Source organism: Epinephelus fuscoguttatus, linkage group LG11 (assembly GCF_011397635.1).
Source record: "Epinephelus fuscoguttatus linkage group LG11, E.fuscoguttatus.final_Chr_v1".
Classification (NCBI taxonomy): Eukaryota; Metazoa; Chordata; class Actinopteri; order Perciformes; family Serranidae; genus Epinephelus; species Epinephelus fuscoguttatus.
This window is the reverse complement of record NC_064762.1, coordinates 9,530,894-9,552,511: the sequence shown is the minus strand read 5'-3', so window position 1 is coordinate 9,552,511 and position 21,618 is coordinate 9,530,894. Positions and strand designations below refer to the sequence as shown.

Here is a 21,618-nt window from a genome sequence, read left to right as displayed (position 1 = left end):
TCAGTCTTCTTTCAGCATTGGCAGTATAAAAACAAAATCAGGGAGTGCAGCAAAATGTCGCCTACCTACTTTTGTTTATACAGATTCACAGCTGTGATCCTTTTTCGGGCAATGGGGGGCGTGAGCAAGTAACAAAACGTGTAGCTCAGCGTGTGACGTAAACAGTGACGTGGGAGGGAAGCCGTGGCTGCTCAGTCCTTCGGTGATTCTCTCACAAGTCGGCTCGTTCTTCACCGTCCCCGTCATCTGACGGTTAATGGCCTCTTCGTTTGTGAGGGCAAGGAGGGCGCGCAATTCCTTGTCTCCCCAGTTGCTCATCTTTACAGTGTCTGTCAGGTTTGTGTTTCCCTCTTGCTACTAGCTGCTCGCTAATTCCTGCTATCAGCTGTTTCCTGTTTATCCACCGCCAGTGGGTCGCATGTGCGGCGTCATCAACAGCTCCTCCCACAAGTCATCAACAGCCCCTCCCGTGGTGGAAGGGCACCTCTGTCTTTTTAAACGAAAATGGTTCCGCCAATATGTCTACCCTACGAGGCGAAAATTGGGCACCTCGGATCAATTTGCCAATCCGGCTCTGTGTGTCTAAACGCTCGCAGCTTGCCGGCGAAACGGCCCAACATTCGGCGAAAATCTGGCAGTGTAAAAGGGGCTATTGACAACAAGACCCATAAGCCTCGGGTGAGGTGAGCAAATCGCTGGCTCTTTAACAACCTCTAAACTACAGGAAATGTGTTCCTTCAGCTCAGGCTCTGGTTGGCTCCTGAGGCCATAGCAACAGCTTTGAAAGCTTGTATTGGCTCAAGTGAGGTGTTAATGGAAAGGTCAGGAGTTCGCCTCCATTTTGGCATCCAGCCAGTCAGTCTGCTTACATGAAAGACAGAGAAATTATGGATCATATTTGGAGGATTATGAACATTTGAAGCAATGCAGTGGCAGTTTGGACTAAATATTTTGCTGGATTTAGATCATCTGGACGTTTGTCAGTGTGTGAGCAATGACATGGGAGCTGTGTAGGCTGTGATCCAGCCTGGATAGATCTGAACAAAAACCATGCTGTTTTTTTGCATGCAGTACAAAAGTCTAAAAAGAAAGTTTCAGATCTGTATTAGGAAAGTCAGAGCTAGCTGAAGTCTAAAGTAAACAGATTCATTTTTAGCTTTCTTTAAAAAATATTTAGTGTACCTTAGCGATGTTTCTGAGGTGGAAAAATTATGTTTTCGTCACCTTGTTAATGTACCGTGTGTTCCCTGACAGAGGGAACAAACCAGATTTCCCTGATATCTGTAATGAATCCTGCAAACAAACAACTCGTCTCTTGTAACAAGTATTCCAGTTATAGATACTTGAGCTGATCCACTCAATGTTTGTTTCTGCTCCATAAATGTACCCATAATCTGAGGCACTCTGAAGCCTTTAGTTCTTCAACACATTTCTGGTCTGAAGAGCTTCAGTCTGCAGGAGCCCAAAGTTCAGCACCCACAGGTCAAAGAGACAAAAACTATATCACAACACCACAGCAGGCCTCTGAGCTCCAAGCATCAGGCAACACTTAGATTTATTTCAGTCCTTTAAAGTTCTGAGTGAGCACCAAGTGTTCTGCAGCTACGCCTGACTTCACTTTTATCTTCTCCGTAAAAGCACAAACCTCTGAGGGTTTACAGGGCAGCTCCACTGAGACGGATGACATTACAGGGAAACGAGCAATTTCAAGACGTGCTAGTGAAAGGTCGATTTCCTTTCCAGATCACCAGTAGTCACTGAGCACCACCACGGGGACCCAGTTCAGTCCCTGAGCCATGAGACTGGGAACCACACCATTACACCAAGGTCCGTATATCCATCTTTCACATCCAACATCTTCATTCTTTCATTTCGCTTCCTCCATCAGTCTGACTTTGTCTTCATGTCGGCCATTTTCTGGTTTCAAAGATGTTGCTGGTAGTGAGTGACATGTCTGTGAAACATTCTGATTTAAATGTTGTCATTTTTCACACTGAAATACAATAACCTGTGCAGCTGCATCAGTCTCATCCAGACTAGTCAACATTTTCAGGTTTTGCACAACAAGAAGACATCTCCATTCTTAATCCCACGAAAAAAGTCAAGTCGGAAAAAAATATTTTAAAAAGCATTTGTATATTTGACACGATATTGGGTGCGGTTACATGATGGCTTCTCATTCAGAATGAAATAAATCTGAATGAAATCATTTGGAATTAAAGTCTTTCCAGGTAGTTTACATGGGAAATATTCATTCCGAGTGAGGGTTTACACGGGAGATCAGTTTAATCGCCTTTATTCGGGTCTGCGCAAGGTTTGGGGCAGGGAAGGTTTCTGATTGGATAGGGGGCGGGGCGGATGTTACGTGTTTACGGAAGAAAACACTGTAGTCCTCGCTTTGGATAACAAGATGCTTGACAACGCCATTCTTAGTGCCTTTTTTGGGCTTGTTTTGCTTATATTCTTGAAGCAGCAGTACGACAACAACCTTGTTCTGCTAATGCTTCATCTGTTGAGGAGGAGAAGGGAGGTAGAAGGTCGAAGAAGGGAGATAGAAGACCGTGCTTTGGTGAATGGAAACCGGTGAGTGCAACGAGTCCAGCTGCTCTATCTCAGCCCGTTGCTATGCACGCTATATACGTCATCGTGCCAGAAGGGCAAGGAAACGAGCATGCGCAGAAAGACCGGAATGAACTTAAAGAGGAATGAGTGTATACAAGTGCGAGAAATTCTTTCATTCGGAATTAGAAACAGAATATTCTAGCCCCTTACATCGGATTGAATTTTCAATCGCATTGGCCATTTTCATTCCAAATTAGGTGTTTACAAGATCACTTTTAATAGGAATGAACTTTCACTCTGAATGAAAAGGGAATTAAACTGTCCATGTGAAAAGACTTGAAACACAAACTGTCACAATCCAGAAATCTTACTTTGTTTTGCGAGCCTCTGTAAAAGCTACAGAAAATGTTCCAGCTTCTACTTTCCGGACTTTGAATTTCCTAATCTGAAAAATCTGAATGCTACTACACATGGACAGATCTTTTAAGCATCAGGTGTTTGTTATGGCAGCAAAAGCCGAACCCAAACAGTGGCACACTTCCATTTAAGAGTCACAGTCAGCCAAAATGTACATAATTCGGGGCCTGAATGCTCATTACAGAAGTCTAAAGTCTTAGCTCAGTTTCGGATGACATTTAGGTGTTATCATTTTTGGCATTACAGAAACTTGTTTTATTTTAGGATAGGAATTTAGCGGTTACAAAACTGTCCTAACTTCGGGATTTCCAAGTTAGGAATCCTAACGTAGGATGGCATAGACACTGTCTGAAATTTAAAGTAAGTGACAAAAATGGCTGCAGCACTGTTGCAAGGTCTGCATGGCAATTACAGTGAAGATGGGGAATATTTGTGCCTTGGCATTTTCCAGTTACAAAGCAAAGTACAAGTATATTCACTTCGGCCTGGGCGGTAGCACGGTATTACAGTATACCAGGGTATTCAGAAATGCAAATGGTATAACTTTCAATACCATCATAAATCCAGGTGCTGGGGCGTTGGTGGCTTAGCGGATAGAGCAGACGCCCCATGTACAAGGCTGTTGCCGCAGCAGCCCAGGTTCAACTCCAGCCTGTGGCCCTTTGCTGCATGTCATTGTGAGTTAACAAGACAGTTCAGCCAGTCTTAGTTCCCTGACCAAGAGAAACAATAATTCAGAAGGTGTACAGTTGTATTTCTCTGTTTAATAAGGAAAACAGATGTGAGAATATTACTTTTCTCAACAGTGTGTGAGTTTCTATTGTTTATTTATTAGTTTTAAACAGCCTGAAAGAGCTTCCGGAAAGTAGCAGACCTGCCGCTCGGGGGATTTGGGGCTATGCCATATACTCATACCGTCATATTCCATATACCCCAAAGACATTTTAAGAAGGTATGAAGGTACGAAAAATTACGTACCGCCCAAGCCTATATGCACAATCTCTTTTTTGGGGTCTCACCAAAACATAAAGATTGAAGGGCTACTCAAACCATATGATGATGCTTTAAATTTCCCAAATCATGTATAAAAGGGTCAAGATGATTAAATAATAAAAATTATTTCAATTTTATTAGCCATGTTTCCATCAGCCTGTTTAAATGCGCATCTAGAAGTATCGCATCGGAAATTTATGATGGAAACGCCAAAATTCGAATTAAAATCCCCTGATTCGCACAAACTAAAATACGCTCGCTTTAGCCGGGTTTTGGTTGATTCAAAAAAATGTTGATTCGCACAACGGGGGATGGAAACAGTTATGTTTGAATTAAGTCTGACGTAGTGCACCTCTCTCCATGGTGATACCCACACTCCGGGTCGGGAAGGCGGTAATGCATTTACAAGCTGGTTGCCAACCGCCAGAAAATATAGAAGAAGAAGAATGCAAGACTTGTTTTGTTTCCGGTTCTGTGGAAAACTCGTGCGAGTTTGTAGCTTTCACCAAAGTCCGTACATTTAATGGAAACACACAGGATTCGTATTTCTTTTAATGCGCATTTCCCAATGATTCAAATCACTTTTGGATGGAAACATAGCTATTCGTCCTCCACCGGCATAATTAGTGTGTCCGATGCCTCGTTGCTAAAATTGAACCTCCGTATTTATTTGCCCATGATAGCAAACTAGCTAGCCAGTGGCAAATGAGAGCTTTGTCCATCTGCAGCAGCTTAGCGGTACATTCTGAGATGAGATAGGTGGTCTGAGATAGGATAGGACACAGCTGTGAGTTTAAGAATTGATTCTGTAATAGGGAGATCTAAAGCTCAGGAAGAAAGGTTTTGGTACAAGTTTGCTGTTTTGTTAGTCTCCAAAAATACAGTGATTTTGCACCAACCATAATAATAATATTGTTGCTGACTGACAAATACAAAATACTGAACCTTTTGTCTGAAAGAAAACGATCCACTCTCTTTCCAACTTTCAATGAAACATCAACATCGACAAAGCTGCACTGCTCACTGATGACAAGGAAGAAAGCAAGCTTGTGAACTTCACAACAAATAATGAGTCGACTCCGACCTTTCTCACCTCAGTAACACCTTCTCTCTGTTCTCCTACACACACACACACACACACACACACACACAGTAAATACATTCAACATGTGAATGAAGTTGTGTTATCACAGGAAGCTTCTCTCTTTCTTTATGTATTGATCGTTGGCCATCTTCTCATTACAGCTCTGACCAGGCCTGCAGCAGAACTCTCGATCAACACCGACCCTGCAGAGCGTCCTTCCTCCTTCCTGTCCAGGTGTGTGTGTGTGTGTGTGTGTGTGTGTGTGTGTGACCACTGTATAACCTCAGATAGTATTAGTATGTGTGTGTGGAAGTGACAGCAGCAGACCACAACATTGTGTTTTCAGTATCTCTGTTTTCCTCTCGGCTTTTGTCTCACTTTTCTATCGTCTGTATTTCATCCGTTGATGCCTTGCTCAGGGGCACTACGATTGGTTCACTAAAGGCTTTGGGGATATGAGGTCAGTTATATTAAGTACTGATACTGTAAGTGTTCTAACATCTATCAGCAGCCCTGGGAGATGTGGTGGGCTGCACGATGTTTAACAGGACAGAATACAAGAAAAGAAAGTTCAGAAATCTCAACGGCTGTGTGATAGTCAAATAATATCTAATAAATATTAACAGCTTGCAGACGGTGAATCCTTCTTTCCTCCTTTTTCTCTTGCACCAATATGAGGTTTTGGTTTTTAGCATAGACTGTAAAAACAATGGACGTAGCGACTGTGACATCATCCATCAGTTTGTGGACTCCTGTTTTGAAGCCTTGACTTCGGTGTTTTGGCCGTCACCATCTTGGTTTTCTGGAGCCAGAAGTGACAGTATTTGTTTTAACTGTCCGTCATTTCTATAAGTAATTATGACGTGTCCATAAACTGTAAAAATAATGGTCGTAGCTACCTTTATCGGCACTTCGGCTGTCGCCATCTTGGTTTTTTGGAGCCAGAAGTGACCATATTTGGGCAAGGGGTGGAGCTGGGAAGGAGCGAGCAGTGGATCTGACTGAGAAGCAGCGGATACGATAAGAAGGCAGTCTGTCAGTCAAAGCAGCCCCGCCCTTAATTATGTATACATTTAAGGTTTGATAAAATATAAACGGGTGGGTTATATAAAAATTCAGCCCCCGTGCAGTTGTTATAAATGTTGAAATTAGCTATAGAGAAAAAAAAAAAACAGTTTTTTGCTCCAGACTGTAAACATGTTTATTTCTTTGACATGGGAGTCTGTGGGGATTCACTGGCTTCTGGAGCCAGCCTCAAGTGGCCGTTAAAAGAACTGCAGTTTTTGGCATCATGTTGGCTTTATTTTTCAGCCCTGGAGGTTGCTGCTTGGTTTGTAGTGAAGTACCTCAATAAGTTTAGTTTCAGACATTTGTGTTCCCTTAAGGGTGAACTGTAAGATTAAACTGCCTCGAGTAATATTCCACACCAGGCTGTTCTCACAAATGTTTCGTATTTTTTCCTATAAAAAGCAATGCACCCAAACTCGTAAATATTCCAAGTATTTTGAAAGGCTGCGACCACGTGACCAATGTGCTAATGACAGTAAACAAGGAGGTAGTCCCAAGCGCTTGTAAGGAGACAAAAAAACTGACCTTCGCCCGGAACTTTCCCCTGAGGTCACGTGTTCGTATCAGTGGAAACTTTGAGTCATTTTAAGGTACGTCCTCACCATGTTTCTTTTCCTAATCTTAACTTTACGTTAGTTACTTAATTTCGTGGAGGGCGTAATGTCAATTGTGGAGTGCAAATTTGTAGGATATCACACAAACATACATACTTTCTCACACATATTCAGTATCTCTAAAGCTTCACAACATGACAAACCATTTTAGCACAGTGTACCCTAGCATTATTCTCTGGCCAGTTTTGCTTTGATTGGAGCAAAACCAAACTTTGGATCCTGGAACTGTTCGTCCTTTTACTATTTGGTTATCCTGACAATGGACTTTTTGTCTTTAAAGCTGAGAAACTCTGAACAGTTCTACTTCTTCTGGCCCCTAAAAACTATTCCAATAAAACAATCTGACACTGGAACAGAGATCTTGAGCAGACGATGCTTTCCTTTAAAAAGTCAAAAACCACTGACATAGAGGTCGGTATGTTTTTTGGTTAATGGCCGTCTCTTCTCCTGTTTTTCTGAGTCAGGAGTTTGAGTGAGTTATGTCTACTTTTGGTTTATTTCTGGTTGGGACATTGGTGTGTGTTGATCCAGTTTAGTTTTGGCTTTTTCCACCCTGAGTGCTTTACAGTTCTCCTGGTGTTTGGTGGTTGCTCTTGGTTAGAACACAAAGAGTTACAGTACATGTTGTACTAAGGCTTCCCCGAGGCCAGGGCGTGTGTGTGTGTGTGTGTGTGTGTGTGTGTGTGTGTGTGTGGCAGTGAACCTTTGTCTCTGATGGATGCCTGCTATCAATTATTTAACCAGACCCTACCTGCTATCGTTGAACAAACACAAACAAACACACACATAATTAACTGTGTGTGTGTGTGTGTGTGTGTGTGTGTGTGTGTGTGTGTGTGTGTGTGAGTGCATCCCTGGGCTGATGAGCACTTTACTATCTGGCAAAAGACACACACAGATACTGAACACACACAGACACACACAGCGTTGCTGCTCGGGGGCAGAAACAGAGTGGAGGCTCAGGAAAATACAACACTTACAATATTACAACATTTACAATCTGAGACGATCTCTCGTGTCATATCATGATATAGATATAACACTGATTTATTGCCCAGCCCTTGTCTTTTGACCACTTACACTTAAACTGACATTTTAACTCCTTGTAGTGGTTGAACTCTGCGGAGAATCCACTATAAATCTTGGCGTATGTACAAATAAGGAAATGTACATACACCCAAAAAAAAAAAAAAAAAACGCCTGCCAATGTGCGATTTCCTTTAATAAATCCCAAATCAACTTGGAATTGTCTGCATGTGGCTCAGCCTCATATCCCGCCCTCTACATACATTAAAAAGCATTCTAGTTCATGTCTCCATCTGCTGGTGGGCCGTCACGATGAGAGTATGCATGTATACTTTGGTGTTAATTTCACTTCAGAAGAGACTTGATGATCACTAAAATTAGGTGGGCCTCAGTTATCAGTCAAATAAGTTACATATTGGCATATCAGATAGCAGCATCCCTAGTCCCAGAGAATATCACAGTTTCACTGTATCACAGCATTACAGAATTATTATTATTATTATTGTACGGAAGCGTATTGCATTCACTTGACAAATAAAAAAAACCAATCTGTTTTATTGAGTAATTTTTTCTGTATTTCGGAGTAATTTTTTTATTTTTCTGTTTTTTGGTGTAATTTTTTTCTGTTTTTCGTGGTATTTTTTTCTGGTTTTTTTTGTGGTAATTTTTTTCTGGGGTTTTTTTTGGTGTAATTTTGTTTCTGTTTTTCGTGGTCATTTTTTTGTTTTTTTGTGGTCATTTTTTTCTGTTTTTTTGTGGTAATTTTTTTCTGTGTTTTGTGGTCATTTTTTTTGTTTTTTTTGTGGTCGTTTTTTTCTGTTTTTTGTGGTCATTTTTTTTGTTTTTTGTGGTCATTTTTTTCTGTTTTTTGTGGTCATTTTTTTGTGGTCATTTTTTTTGTTTTTTGTGGTCATTTTTTTTCTGTTTTTTGTGGTCATTTTTTTGTGGTCATTTTTTTCTGTGTTTTGTGGTCATTTTTTTCTGTGTTTTGTGGTAATTTTTTTCTGGTTTTTTTTGTGGTATTTTTTATGTTTTTTGTGGTAATTTTTTTTCTGTTTTCTGCGGTTATGATTCTGGAGAAACACTGCAATGTCCAGCAGATCTGAATGGGCTTTTCGTCTGAACAACCACAAAGTCTTAAGGTGCCTGCGTAAAGTCGACAAACTAATGATAACACCGTCTATATGACTTAAAGACAAGAGTATCTCCCTGTGTCTCAAACCCAAAACAAAGTAAAACTGGATTAAACTAAACAAGCGGGTCATGTTTGCTTCCATTATATCAAGCTCTCAAGAAAGGAATGAAAGCGTCTGTTGTTCTATTGCTCTCTTAACTCAGGAAAAAATACTCAGAAAAACAGAAAAAAATGACCCCGAAAAACAAAAAACCCCACAAAAAACAGAAACAAAATTACCGTGAAAAACAGAAAGAAATACCATGAAAAACAGAAAAATAAAAACTTTACTCAATAAAACAGATTTTTTTTTATTTGTCAAGTGAACACAATATGCTTCTGTATTATTGTAACTCAAAATGACCCATAAAAGAATGAAAACAGAGGGATTATTTTTGGTTGAACAAACGTTTTATAACTATAATTGAAACTTGAATCCATTGTTTAAATCAAAGTTTGTGTAAAAAGTAAAATAAAGTTGAGACTGACCACGGCAACCCTTCTTGAAACCTGTTTTTTAAATGAAAGTCTGTGCAAAAAGTCCTGAAAATAACTAAAATAAAGGTGAGATTCTCTGACCAGTTGATTTTTTTTTCACTATTGTACATAAGCAAATGTACACAGTATGATAACTGTCAATTTTAATATCACAGTATACCTTCAAACTGGTATATTGCTGCAGCCCTACTCCATACTAAAGGTGTGTCAATAAATCATTACATCCCGACTCAATACTGGAGCAATTTTAAAAAATAATGTGTTTCTATTTGTCACTGAGACACAAAAACCTTGGAAAAGTTCACCTTTGTTGAACTTTAGAAACAATGCTCTCCAGACGTGTTCTGAGAAGAAGTCACTGATTCAAACATCACCCCATTTTTCACCAAACTAAACTGCAGTGGTTCTACATCTGACCCGAGCTTTTACATTCTGATCGCAGGACAGTTTGTTGGGCTGCAGTAAAGTCTGACTGAGCCTTCAGGGGAGAGAAAAGTTAAAACAGCATAAAATCGAGACAGAGAAAGAAACAGAAAGTAGAGCCGCAGCAAGATAAACGACTGAACTGCATTCGGCTTAATTGCTCTGAATTGGAGCAGGTCCACAGAAACACAGCGAGGGAGATGAAGACAGGAGGTCATTTGTTCTCGTGTTGTATCGGTGCTGCCGTGGGTCAGAAAGCAGAGTGGAGCTCCGGACCTTCACCCCGAGGTGCTGCAGTAAACCAACACAAGCAACACAGACTCGGCCTCAAATAATTCAGTCTGGACACAAGTTTGTTTCTTTAGTGTTTTGGGAGGTGTAGTCATTACTGGAGAACTCCTCTGAACCATGAAGTGACTGTGCAGCGTGTTGCTACAGAAAACTTGTCTTTGAGTAGTTTAGCTTTTGGTATCACTTTGTTTTTAATGCTTTTATCTTCTTTTTCTTTTAGGAGTGCTTTTAGCTAGGGCTGCCCTGATTACGAATTTTCCTAGTCGTCATTACGGGCCATAAAAATAGAAAGCCATGTTCCTAGGACGAAAAATTCTGACTTTGGGCTCAACGTACCTCACTAAGCCACTATTCTTGCTTCATGGTGCATCCCTAGCGTGTGTGTTTTGCATGAACTGAGGGGGGTCTGGATGAGCTGTTGGCAGGTTGATGCATCAGATCAGATATGAACATGGAGGTAAGCAGCTGTAGTTGCTGGAACATGGACGGTCAGTCCACAGTAATGGTTTTATTATGGAGCTCAGTGCTCAGTAAATCATTTAGCAGAGCTCCAGAGCTCCGCTGGAGGATTTATCTGATCTAATGAGCTCACCGTCACTGGTCTGAAACTCAACGAATAACACTTGACCTCTGGATTCTGCAATTCAATTAGTCTTTGATTTCAAACTCATCTTTATTTACATCACTGGTGTCTTTTTCAACAGGTGAGTTCACATGTTTGTATTTTATTGTGGTGTCTACATGTGGGCTACAAGGGTTTTAAACTTGCTGACTCTTTGCATAATATGAAACCGTAAAGGCTGCACAGTTGAACGCCCGGAGAAACAGGAGCTTAACATCTTCCTGGTTGTAAAATCTCATCAGAGATTTCCGCTCGCTCTCACAAACCAATTAACCAAAACTCATTAGCCCAACTTGTTTGAGAGCGCCTCACAACTGATACGGAACCGAAGACAGCTGCTGCACATTCATTTGACTCCAGTCGGTCTACAATCTGAACAGAGAGCTGACGAAACACAGCATCCATCAGCAGCAAGGCTCCACCCCTCTGATAATGTTAGCGTATGTGCTCCCACACAAACGGATAAGATAATCCCAGCTCTCCCTCTGGGTCCAAACTGATTGACTTAATTGTCTTCTGAATGAATCTCATTTCTTCCCCGATAGAGCGAGAGGAGGAGGAGCTGCATCAGAACCACCAGCAGGACTATTTTCATTTCTTTACTCTGACCTTCATCATCACAGCTTTTCTGTACAGGGACACTTTTAGACATTGTTCAAGTCACAAGAAGCGCTTGATTGATTTCTTCTTGTGATAAGTTTGTACAGACTTCAGGAGCCGAACACCAGCTCTTCTCACTCAAATCAATTAGTGCCAAATTTTGGTGCCTTAGAGAGCACCTGGGTGAGAACGCCGGGTTCGGACAGGAGGTGGAAGCAAATCTGCCGCCTCCCTGAACCTGGTGGCTCTGCTGCAAGGCACCTGAACCCAGGAAGCCAGGAGGCCATCCATCGAATTCCACAGGCAGCTTCTAGCATCTGGCTTCGGGCCGTTTTGCAATGCTTGCACATCGTGTCTGAAAGTGCACTCTCAGGTACCAAAATTTGGCACTAATTGATTTAACATGAATCAGTACTCAGCTGTCCCGACATAATTCGGTTTGTTTCCTTCAGTACTCCAACCCCATTTTGCCGCAGAAACGCCTAAAATTACATACCCAAATTAAAATGACTGTAGCTTCTGAACCGCTCTCACTACATGCATGCATGAGGTCTTGCCAGAAAGAAAACTCTCTGAAGTTTCTTGTGAAAGTGTCAGAAACACTCTAGGTGATACACAGACAGAGTAATGGGCCTCTGAAGTCAGTAAAAAAAATTGAAGATTTTGCCTAAAATAAAATAAAAAAATGTTTTTCAGGATGACTAACTGTCTGTGGCTTCATCTGAGCAGGTAAATGACACTGTGGAGCTGCAGGCACACTATCAATGAACATTTGATTCAAATTTGAAGAAGATTGCTCAAAGTATGACCATTCTACAGAGTTTTATCCATGAAAAGATCCAGACGGATCCAGCCAGCTTCAAACATTGTACCTTATTGAAATCAGGTGTGATTATGATAGCTGATGTTGTTTATGACACAGAAACACCATAAAATATCACCAAATAAAGCCATATGAAACGTGAAAGTTATGATCCCACTTTCTAGACGGTGTATCTCAGCCAAAAATAGTGGTAGGAGTGAGACTCTTACCTTTTATAAAACAGCTACATGCCTGCTAACAGCTCCACATAGGGCTCCCACGATTAATCGACTAATCGATGACTAATCATCTATTAAAATAATCGGTGACTATTTTAGTAGTCGACTAATCGGTTTGAGTCATTTTTCATAGAAAAGTACTGTAAAAGTACCCCAAAATACTCTTACTGCAGCTTTTTATGTTCAGATATTGGCAGCTTTACACACTCTCCCGTGACAGTGAACTAAAACCCTTCGGCGTGAGTACAAAACAAGACATTTGATGACGTAATTTTGGGGTTTGGGCGAGACAGACTGACATTTTTCAACATTTAAACGCATTTTTTGATGAAATGATTAGTCGACTAATCGAAGAAATAATCGACAGATTAGTCGACAATGAAAATAATCGTTAGTGGCAGCCCTAGCTCCACATAAGATCGCAAGTAATCATTTAACTTTTTTTTTTTTCGATATTTTTTGGACATTTTTAAGCCTTTAATTGATAGGACAGACAAGCGTGAAAGGGGGGAGAGAGATGGAGTGACAAGCAGCAAAGAGCCACAGGCTGGAGTCGAACCCAGGCCGCTGCGGCAACAGCCTTGTACATGGGGCACCTGCTCGACCACTAAGCCACCCACGCCCCAATCCTTTAACTTTTCTCGTCGAAAAACGGCATGACATGACTTGTCACCACTCATCGCGATTTTGGACTTTGTGTGTTTAGGCTGCTCTGGTGTGAAATACATAATAAATAAAAGAAAAACGATGTTATTTTTGAAAAGTCGAGAGCTTCCTGAATCTAACAATACCAAACATCACATGGTTTGATGACGTAGTGCGCCTGGGAGGTACCATTTAACAGAGGGGGGGGGGGGGGGGCGAGGACGTCGGCGTCCTGGCGGTGGACCAAAGTGCTAAATGTTAAATGATACCCAACTCTATTGTTGACTGCAGCTTGTGAACAATTAAAGTTTTATTATTACAGAAAGAGTAAAGTAGAAAAAAAGGTGCAGTAAGATACCGATACAGATTTTGAGGTACCTGCAGTGGTAAAGCTATCGGTTCAAATGTGAACGCTCCCCAACCCTTTTGATGCCAACAGTTTTGAACTTTTGCTTAAGTAAAAGATCTGAGTACTTCTTCCACCTCTGCTGCAAACTCTCAAACACGTTTTTCCATGTATGTAGTGTAAATAAAATAACGTATAGTCATATAAGTTTAATATACCGAACACAGAATGATAGCTTCACTTGTTTAGACCTTAATTCACTGACAAATCTAAGAACAAGTTGAAAAGTTCAATGATCTGAAACCCTGAGCACCATCGCACTGCGGTTCACAACTGTAACATCTTGTTTCCTTACATGTAACACTGCACAACAGTTCCTCTGTGTCTGATCTTCCACCTCAACAAACGTGATGTTTCCTTTGTGACTTTGAGTTCAAACGTTTAAGTCACTGACAGAAGCTGAACCCGACAGGCCTGAAACACACTGAGAGGTTCAATATCCCAACAGCAGGATCTGACAATGTGACACAGCTGGTACTATAACACTGCTACATCGCCACCTTGTGGCCAGATTACATAAACTGAGCCAATTTATCAAACTGGCCGGAGTAAACTAAGATTACATTTAACCAGTGTTCACAAGTTAATATCATATTCTATGTTATTCTGTTTCTTACTTTATTCTTTTAGTTCCGTCTCTTCTTTCTGTCCATTGTTTCAGTCACTCACAAGAACAAATCTCTACGCTTCGTGTCGTGTGTTGGCTCACCTGAGGCTGAAGCAAAGCATCCTGGGATGTGAGGTGACCAGATGGTGCTGTAGATGACCCCTTCGTGACCCCTGAGTGTGGTCAGTGATTGGCTGAGAGCGGGGTCCCACTGGAGGGAAGAAAAATACACAAAAATAAAAACAGCGCCATCAGAAAAAAAAAAGAAAGAAAGAAGTATGGAGACAAACTGAACTCACAACTTTAGCGGTTTGATCCCACGACCCGGAGACGATGAGGTTCTCTCCTCTGGTTTGACTCCAGTCGACAGCATACACCTTCACACACACACACACACACACACACACAGAGTCAAAACAAAGCATCCTAACAAAAAGCGCGTATTTATCCGTCTGTGTGTGTGTGTGTGTGTGTGTGTGTCTCACCTCTTGTGTGTGTTCTTTGGCCACTCTCAGGGGAGCGCTGTGATTGGCTGTGTCCCACAGCTGCAGGCTGCCATCTCCTCCCCCAGCGACCACGACGTGCTCGTTGGCTTCGCTCCATGCTACGTCGAACAGACCGTCACTCCACTCCCATCTGAGACACACACACACACACACACACACACAACACCTGTATTATCACTGACTCACAAATATGGAAACTACATTTAAAAATGAATCAGTGTGTTACAGCCGATCTGAGGCACATTATGATCCGTGGTAAATGTTCATGGCAGCGATTGAGATACTCACAAAATATAGGTCTGTGGATTATCTTGAGAGAGATGTTTTTTGCCTCTTTGAGCACCACAAGCTGAGTGCCATCTGGTGCCATTATACTGAAGAGATGGCGACATCTCTACAGCCGATATCTCCAACACTCAACAACTCACACTGAAATTATCTAGACTGATAAATAGCACTACAGGTACAAGGAAAAATATGTTCTATTGATTTTTGGGATGAACTTTCCCCTTCACTATAAAACCGGGTGAAAGAAGCCAAGACAAACAATAACACTAAATTCAGAGGGGAAAGACAGACAGACACTTTACCTTCCCACGAGAACAACCCCCGTCTCTGTCTCATCCAGAACCAGGAGGGTGCCGCAACCTATGAAACATGCACCACATGCATTTTTTGTTAATTTATCATATTTTTCCAAACTAACAGTCACAGACTCATAAAGTCTCTGAACTCTGCAGCAGGTTTGAACAACATCCCTCCAAACATGTTTCCTTATTTGACGGTTGTGGGAAGCAACGTCTAACTCCAGTATCCCCAGAAGTTTAGGGATCGGTTCAGAGAGCTGGTCACATTGTGACTCTGTTCCTGGTCTGTAAAATACCCAGATTCATTACCTGTATGAGACCTGCCGGGCCACCAGCAATCCCAGCCCAGTTTTAAAGCTAGAATGAGGATACAAGAAGAATCCCAAGAATCCAGTTGTACAGACCATAGCACGCTAGGTTCTCAGGAAAGAGGCTGCAGCAAGGAATCTGCCCTCTTCATGCTTATCATGTACCCTGGAAATCCAGAGTTCTCGCGAGAGCACAATTTGAATTTGCTCAGCGAGTCACTCTGGCAATCAGTAATGATGCTCATTACCTATGCCGTTGGCACAGAGCTGCACCAATCACATCGGTGTATCTGATATAGGTGGGCCAGAGGCGAGCTAAACAGGTGACGACAGCACTGTGACGATGAAGTCCAGAATCAGTCAGTAAACATTGCAAGATGGCTACGGATGAACACCAGTTGTTTGGAACGGCTTTGGCCGCTACAATGAACGAGCTAGACTTGGCTTTTTCTCTAAAAGAGGAACAGAAGACGGCGCTCGAGTCTTTCCTTTGCAAGAAGGACGTTTTTGCTGTTTTGCCGACCGGATACAGCAAGAGTCTAATCTACCAGTTAGCTCCGCTGGTAGCGCTCTGGATACATCACCCTGTGTATTGTTCTGATTGGTCGTAGTGTTATCCAGTTGTGTGCAGTGATATTTTCAAATGCATGCTTGGTGCCGCCCCTTGAGTTGGGCCATTTTCATTACTCATGGCCAGACCCTAAATCTTTCTAGATTTGGGTCTGGATTTCCAGGCTACTTATCATGTGCGGATTGGGGCAAAAACCATGCAGTATAAATGTTATTTTCACCTATTACATTTGGATATTTCAGGAAACTGGGGTCCCTAAGCAGTCTTTAAATTGCATAAACCAGGTCTCACTACACGGCTGAGGCTGTTGTGTAGTCACAGAACCCAGTTTTATTCATGTGCGATGATGTTAGTCCCCACAGCAGCCATTTTATTGTCATGAGACCGTTTCTTTGAAACAGACATCACTGTACAAAATGACCCGTACTGACCTCTGAGATAGTCACAGCCTCGTGAAACTTTACAGGCACAAACTAGAGACTTGGTGCGTTCAGCAGATGAATGGCATTCATAAGTATACTGACAACAAGGGGGTTTAGCAGAGGTGCTCACCATTAGGGCTGCAACTAATGATTATTTTCATTGTTGACTAATCTGTCGATTACGTCTTCGATTAGTCGACTAATCATTTTATTGAAAAATGTGTTAAAAAGTTGAAAAATGTCGGTCTGTCTCTCCCAAACCCCAAAATGTTGTCATCTAATGTCTTGTTTCATACTCACGCCAAAGGGTTTGAGTTCACCGTCATGGGAGAGTGTGTAAAGCTGCCAATATTTCAACGTAACAAGTTGCAATAAGAGTATTTTGGAGTACCTTTATAGTACTTTTCTATAGGCCCGTTTCCACCACAGGAACTTCGGGGTAATTTTACGGGGCCGGGGCTGTTGGTACTAGGTAGGTACTCAGAACGGCCCCGAAAAACTCCTGGGTGGGGCTTGGGGTTTACTTGGTGCTGACTGGATATACTCAAGGCGGGATGTGACGTCAACAGAAAGCGACAAAATAGCCGGCGTTTTTAAAACTCGAGGAGTCCTCTTGTTCATAGCTTCCACTGCCAACAAAGAGACACGCCAGAAACCCAGCAACCACCTCAGCTCCTTCCATGTTGATAATCGTCTTTCTTATGTCTGCTTTCTTCTTCTTACTTCTGCTTCTTCTTCTTTGTTGTTCTTCTTGTTTGTTTGTTTCTTTGCCGCGTCGCCCCGGTCAAAATGGTCGCGCAACGATTACGTCACATCCAGAGCCCGGTAACTTTACAGGAACCTTCCTCCTACTCTGCTCTCAGTGGAGACACAGCGGTTGAGAGGGCCGAGCGAGAGGACGTTCCTGTAAAGTTCCTGCCCCCCAAATAGTACCAGGAACTTCTTCAGTGGAAACGGGCATTATGAAAAATGACTCAAACCGATAAGTCAACAACTAAAATAGTCACGGATTATTTTAATAGTTGATTAGTCATCGATTAGTCGACTAATCGTCAAAAGTGTTCGAGACCGAATCACAGCATGAATTTTTCTATGTTGTTCCTCAAGGTCTTTGTGTCTTTATGTGGCATTCTGAAGGGTTTTTCAACATTAACTCTATCTTCATTAAGTTGGGGTATGGTGTGACATGAAACAACATGTTTTTATGGTGCTCTGTGTGTGCCACCTCTGGATATCTAAAGATCAATGAGTAAGGCAAATAAAGCTTTGTCACTTTGCTAGTAAACCTCCTCTAAAACCTTTTATCTTTCCCTGTTTTTTATGAGCAGACAAAAAATATGTAGGTAACAGGCTTCTTATTTTCAGCCAGTAACAGATTATATCAGCCGTCACTAACTGAACTCTGTGATGGCTGTAATGAAACATTTGGTTTTGTGAGTTCTTTGCACGCCGGGGTGCGTACTGACACAAAGATCATATGTGGGGAAAGAAACATCCTCAGTAAGACTCTCAACCAGAGGGGTGGCTCTTCTCTAGAGTCACATCCAATTTTAATAAGAATTTCCTACGTCTATTGATATCGTATCAACATTATGAGGTCAACGACTTAATAATCATGCACAGAGAGAAGTATTTTGAACAAGCCACTCATGTAAGTGGAAACATCAGTGTGCCGCTCATTCAGGTTGCAGCTGCAGACTGTGAACATTAATGAGGCTGCCTCTAAAACCTGTCGTGTTTTCAGCTTCTCAGACGACAAATGTTGAGTTTTGGTTGGCTGGAAATGTTTAAAGTTGAAGCTAATAACGTTTATTACTTTTGGATTTCATAAGCAGATTGGATATTGGAAAGAAACCATTCAGGGAGCACTTGTCCGATGGTGTATGAGCCGTTATACAGTAAATGCACCATACTGACCAGCGATGCCATAGTACTGGGAGGCAGCACAGGCCACTCTGTTGGGTATGAACGGAGACACCTCCACAGCGTAGCCATGACGGTCCGGACAGCGAAACACCTTCACCATTTTCAGCAGCTTCCTGCAGCCCAGCTGGGCTCCCTGCTGGAAACAGAAATTAAAGTGTTGGCTATTTTCTTCCACTGAGACCGACTGTGGAGTTAAAGGAAAACTTCACTCTCTAAATGATCATTTGTATGTCAGTTACTTTCAAGGTGTTGTATTGAATTCATGAAGAAAACTTTGATTTTCTCTCATGGTTCCACAGTGAACCAAGAATCCAAAAACGGAGAAATGTCTTGATGAATTGAGGTCATAGGGGTCCACGTTTGACAACAGGAACACTGTATCAAACTCTCACACAACACGTGCAGTATAAAGTCACGTGTATGCTCAGCACTTCACAAACAGACAGCCCTCTCTGAAACTGAACAGAGAGTGGAGCTCAACTCTGCGAGCCAGACTCCATTGACAAAAACAATAATTTCATCTCACTGAATCTGGGAGCTGCTGGTTCAATCAGTAAGGGGGCGATCACACAGAAATGAGACGCTAGAAACTCAACGCCATTAAAACCATTGTTTTCCTACGATACGGCGCATCTGACAGGCATTCAAGTGACTTTTTAGACAGGTGTTTTTCCAGCATCTTTTTAGACGCACGTTTTTAGATGCACGCAGATGCTGAAAAGTTAAAACATTTTCAACTCTTTGAGTGTCAGACACCAGTAACACCATTCGTCATTGTCGTCATTGGCCCAGGCAGCCAATCAAACCAAATCCTCTTTTGTTGTGGCAGTTACCGCAGTTTGGTCGGTTACCGCAGTTACAGCAGTTACGAGCGACAGACAACACAATGCAACCCGAAGACGAGAAATTTATCCTGACAATATTTGATTCTGAAGAATTATACAACACATGCACACCTCCGAATCGAACAAACACAGGAGGAGACACGCATGGAGCTGTGTGAGCAGCGCAACGAATTTGTCTGGTGAGTACAATGTAATTGACGACCGACGACGATAATATGCTAGCTAGCTAGCCGTCGTAGCAGCTAGTTAACTTTCAGACAGTGGGATATGTGAGAGGGCTGGTGACCTTATTTCGTAGTTCGCAGTTTTTGTGCTGCATTTTTATGTATGAAAAGTGCTGTTAGACAAAGTTGGATTTGATTTGATAGCTTGTGATAGTTTCATGTAAGCTACTGTCTCTACTGTCTTTGAGGGAAACACTAGATTCAAGGGGAGACATAGGGAGATGACAGGAGGTGTGTGTGTGTGTGTGTGTGTGTGTGTGTGTGTGTGTGTGTGTGTGTGTGTGTGTGTTGCGCACGCACCCCTGCTCCACAGGCGCTCCTTGCTGGGGGTTTTTTTTGTCTAGAGCGCATTGAATAAGCGCTTCCAACGTTTCAAGCGTCTTTGAAGCGTCCGTGTTTCCAGCGTCTCATTTCTGTGTGATCGCCCCCTTAGTTAGTTTGTGTGACTGTGTGACTCTGGTGAATCTGAATGAACCCTCTGAAACACCAAAGTCACACAAACTAACTAACTTATAGAGGCAGCAGTAGACCAGCAGCTCCTGTGTTCAGTGAGGGAAAATTACTGTTTTTGTAAATGGAGTCTGGCTTTGAAGAGAGCACAGGTAAGTTTCACCTTTAGTGCAGTTTAAAATAGAAAGGTTTTATTGAACATTCTGAGTACTGGGCATACGACTGCACAAATGAAAGATGTTTTGATGTAGTTTGCTGTTGTTAAACACAAACAAACCCCTTTTTACTCTAATTCATCAAGAATTTTCTCAGTTTTTGGATTCTGTGACTGAGAAAACTATATATAAAACTATAATGTTACGTATGCTAATTCTAAATAATGGACGATAATAATAATAATGGACTATCTAGGAAAACTTTTATACACACGCACACACACACGCACATATATATATTATTATATTTATCTTCAGTTGCCGGCCCCTGTGTTTTGTTTTAGTCCACGTCACATTAAAGCTGGACAAATATATCTAAAATGAGGAATTAATGGACACGGTTAAACAAAATTTTGTTTGAACTTACTGACACTTTCACTCACTCTGACTCTGGCTCTTTTTTTTTTTTTTCAAGATATAAGTGCGCATTCTCCACATACATGCATTAAAAACTCTACGTCCACTGGATTAAAATGGAGGTTCTACCTTTTCTTGACCTGTTGCCATGGTGAATTGTTGTATCAGAGCTCCACTGGTGGTGGCTTTTTTCATTCAACACTTACAGATAGAAAATACTCAGAGTAAACTAAACTGACTCTGATCAGCTGTTCTGAAACCAAAAACTAACTCAGAGTCCAAGGTTAGACTCATGTTTGTTAAACCTGCGTTCTGAAACCGGCCCCTGAACTGACTGTGATAGCAGATATCATAAATAAACATTGTCTCTAACTGAGCGATAAAATCACCGCTGCACATCTGATTTAGAGAACACAGCACATATTCAGTCAGCTATGATCTCAGTTATTCATCTCCCACACACAGGCGGACAGAGTGCAGGTCAGAATGACCTCAGAATGACCTCTTATTCAGTGGTGCAAAGTAACTAAGTACTTTCACTCAAGTACAGTACTCAGGTACAATTCTACGGAAGCGTATTACATTCACTTGACAAATAAAAAAGCCCTATTTTTCTAAGTAATGTTTTGGAGTAATTTTTTTTCTGTTGGTTTTTTTTTTCTGTTTTTCTGAGTATTTTTTTTGTAATTTAAGTATCTTGTCTCCTCCTTCAGGAAAAAAAAAATTACCACGAAAAACAGAAAAAAAATTACAAAAAAACCCAAAACAAAACAGAAAAAAAATGCTCAGAAAAACTGAAAAAAATACACCAAAACCAGAAAAAAAATACCCTAAAAAACAGAAAATATTACTCAGACAAACAGGGCTTTTTTTTATTTGTCAAGTGAATGCAATATACTTCCGTACAATTCTGAGATACTTGTACTTAAGTATTTTAATTCTATACTTCTTTCTGCCTCTACTTTACTACATCTCAGAGGAGGGCAGGTTTGTAGATTCAGATTATTAATCCAAATATAAATCAACTAATAATATATGATGTGTTATTGCAGATTAAACTGAGCTGCAACAATGAACTGATGAACACATTTATGCATTAATAATTTAAATTATATCATAGATTTGCTCTGTGATTG

The 21,618-nt window shown here is 41.4% G+C and overlaps 1 protein-coding gene across 3 annotated transcripts in view; it reads right to left on the bottom strand.

The window, feature by feature from the left end:
• Positions 1-21,618, bottom strand: part of pex7 (peroxisomal biogenesis factor 7) — an 83,540-nt gene that overhangs the window by 61,514 nt on the left and 408 nt on the right. For 2 of the 3 annotated variants that reach the window (XM_049590183.1, XM_049590185.1), the window contains exons 2-6: positions 18,383-18,524; positions 15,168-15,225; positions 14,557-14,707; positions 14,371-14,448; positions 14,174-14,282 (exon numbers count right to left, since the gene is read on the bottom strand). In XM_049590183.1, the coding sequence (XP_049446140.1) occupies positions 14,174-14,282; positions 14,371-14,448; positions 14,557-14,707; positions 15,168-15,225; positions 18,383-18,524 (538 nt within the window). Of the gene's footprint in view, positions 1-14,173; positions 14,283-14,370; positions 14,449-14,556; positions 14,708-15,167; positions 15,226-18,382; positions 18,528-21,618 lie in introns of all 3 variants that reach the window. The other variant, XM_049590184.1, reaches the window with a different exon arrangement.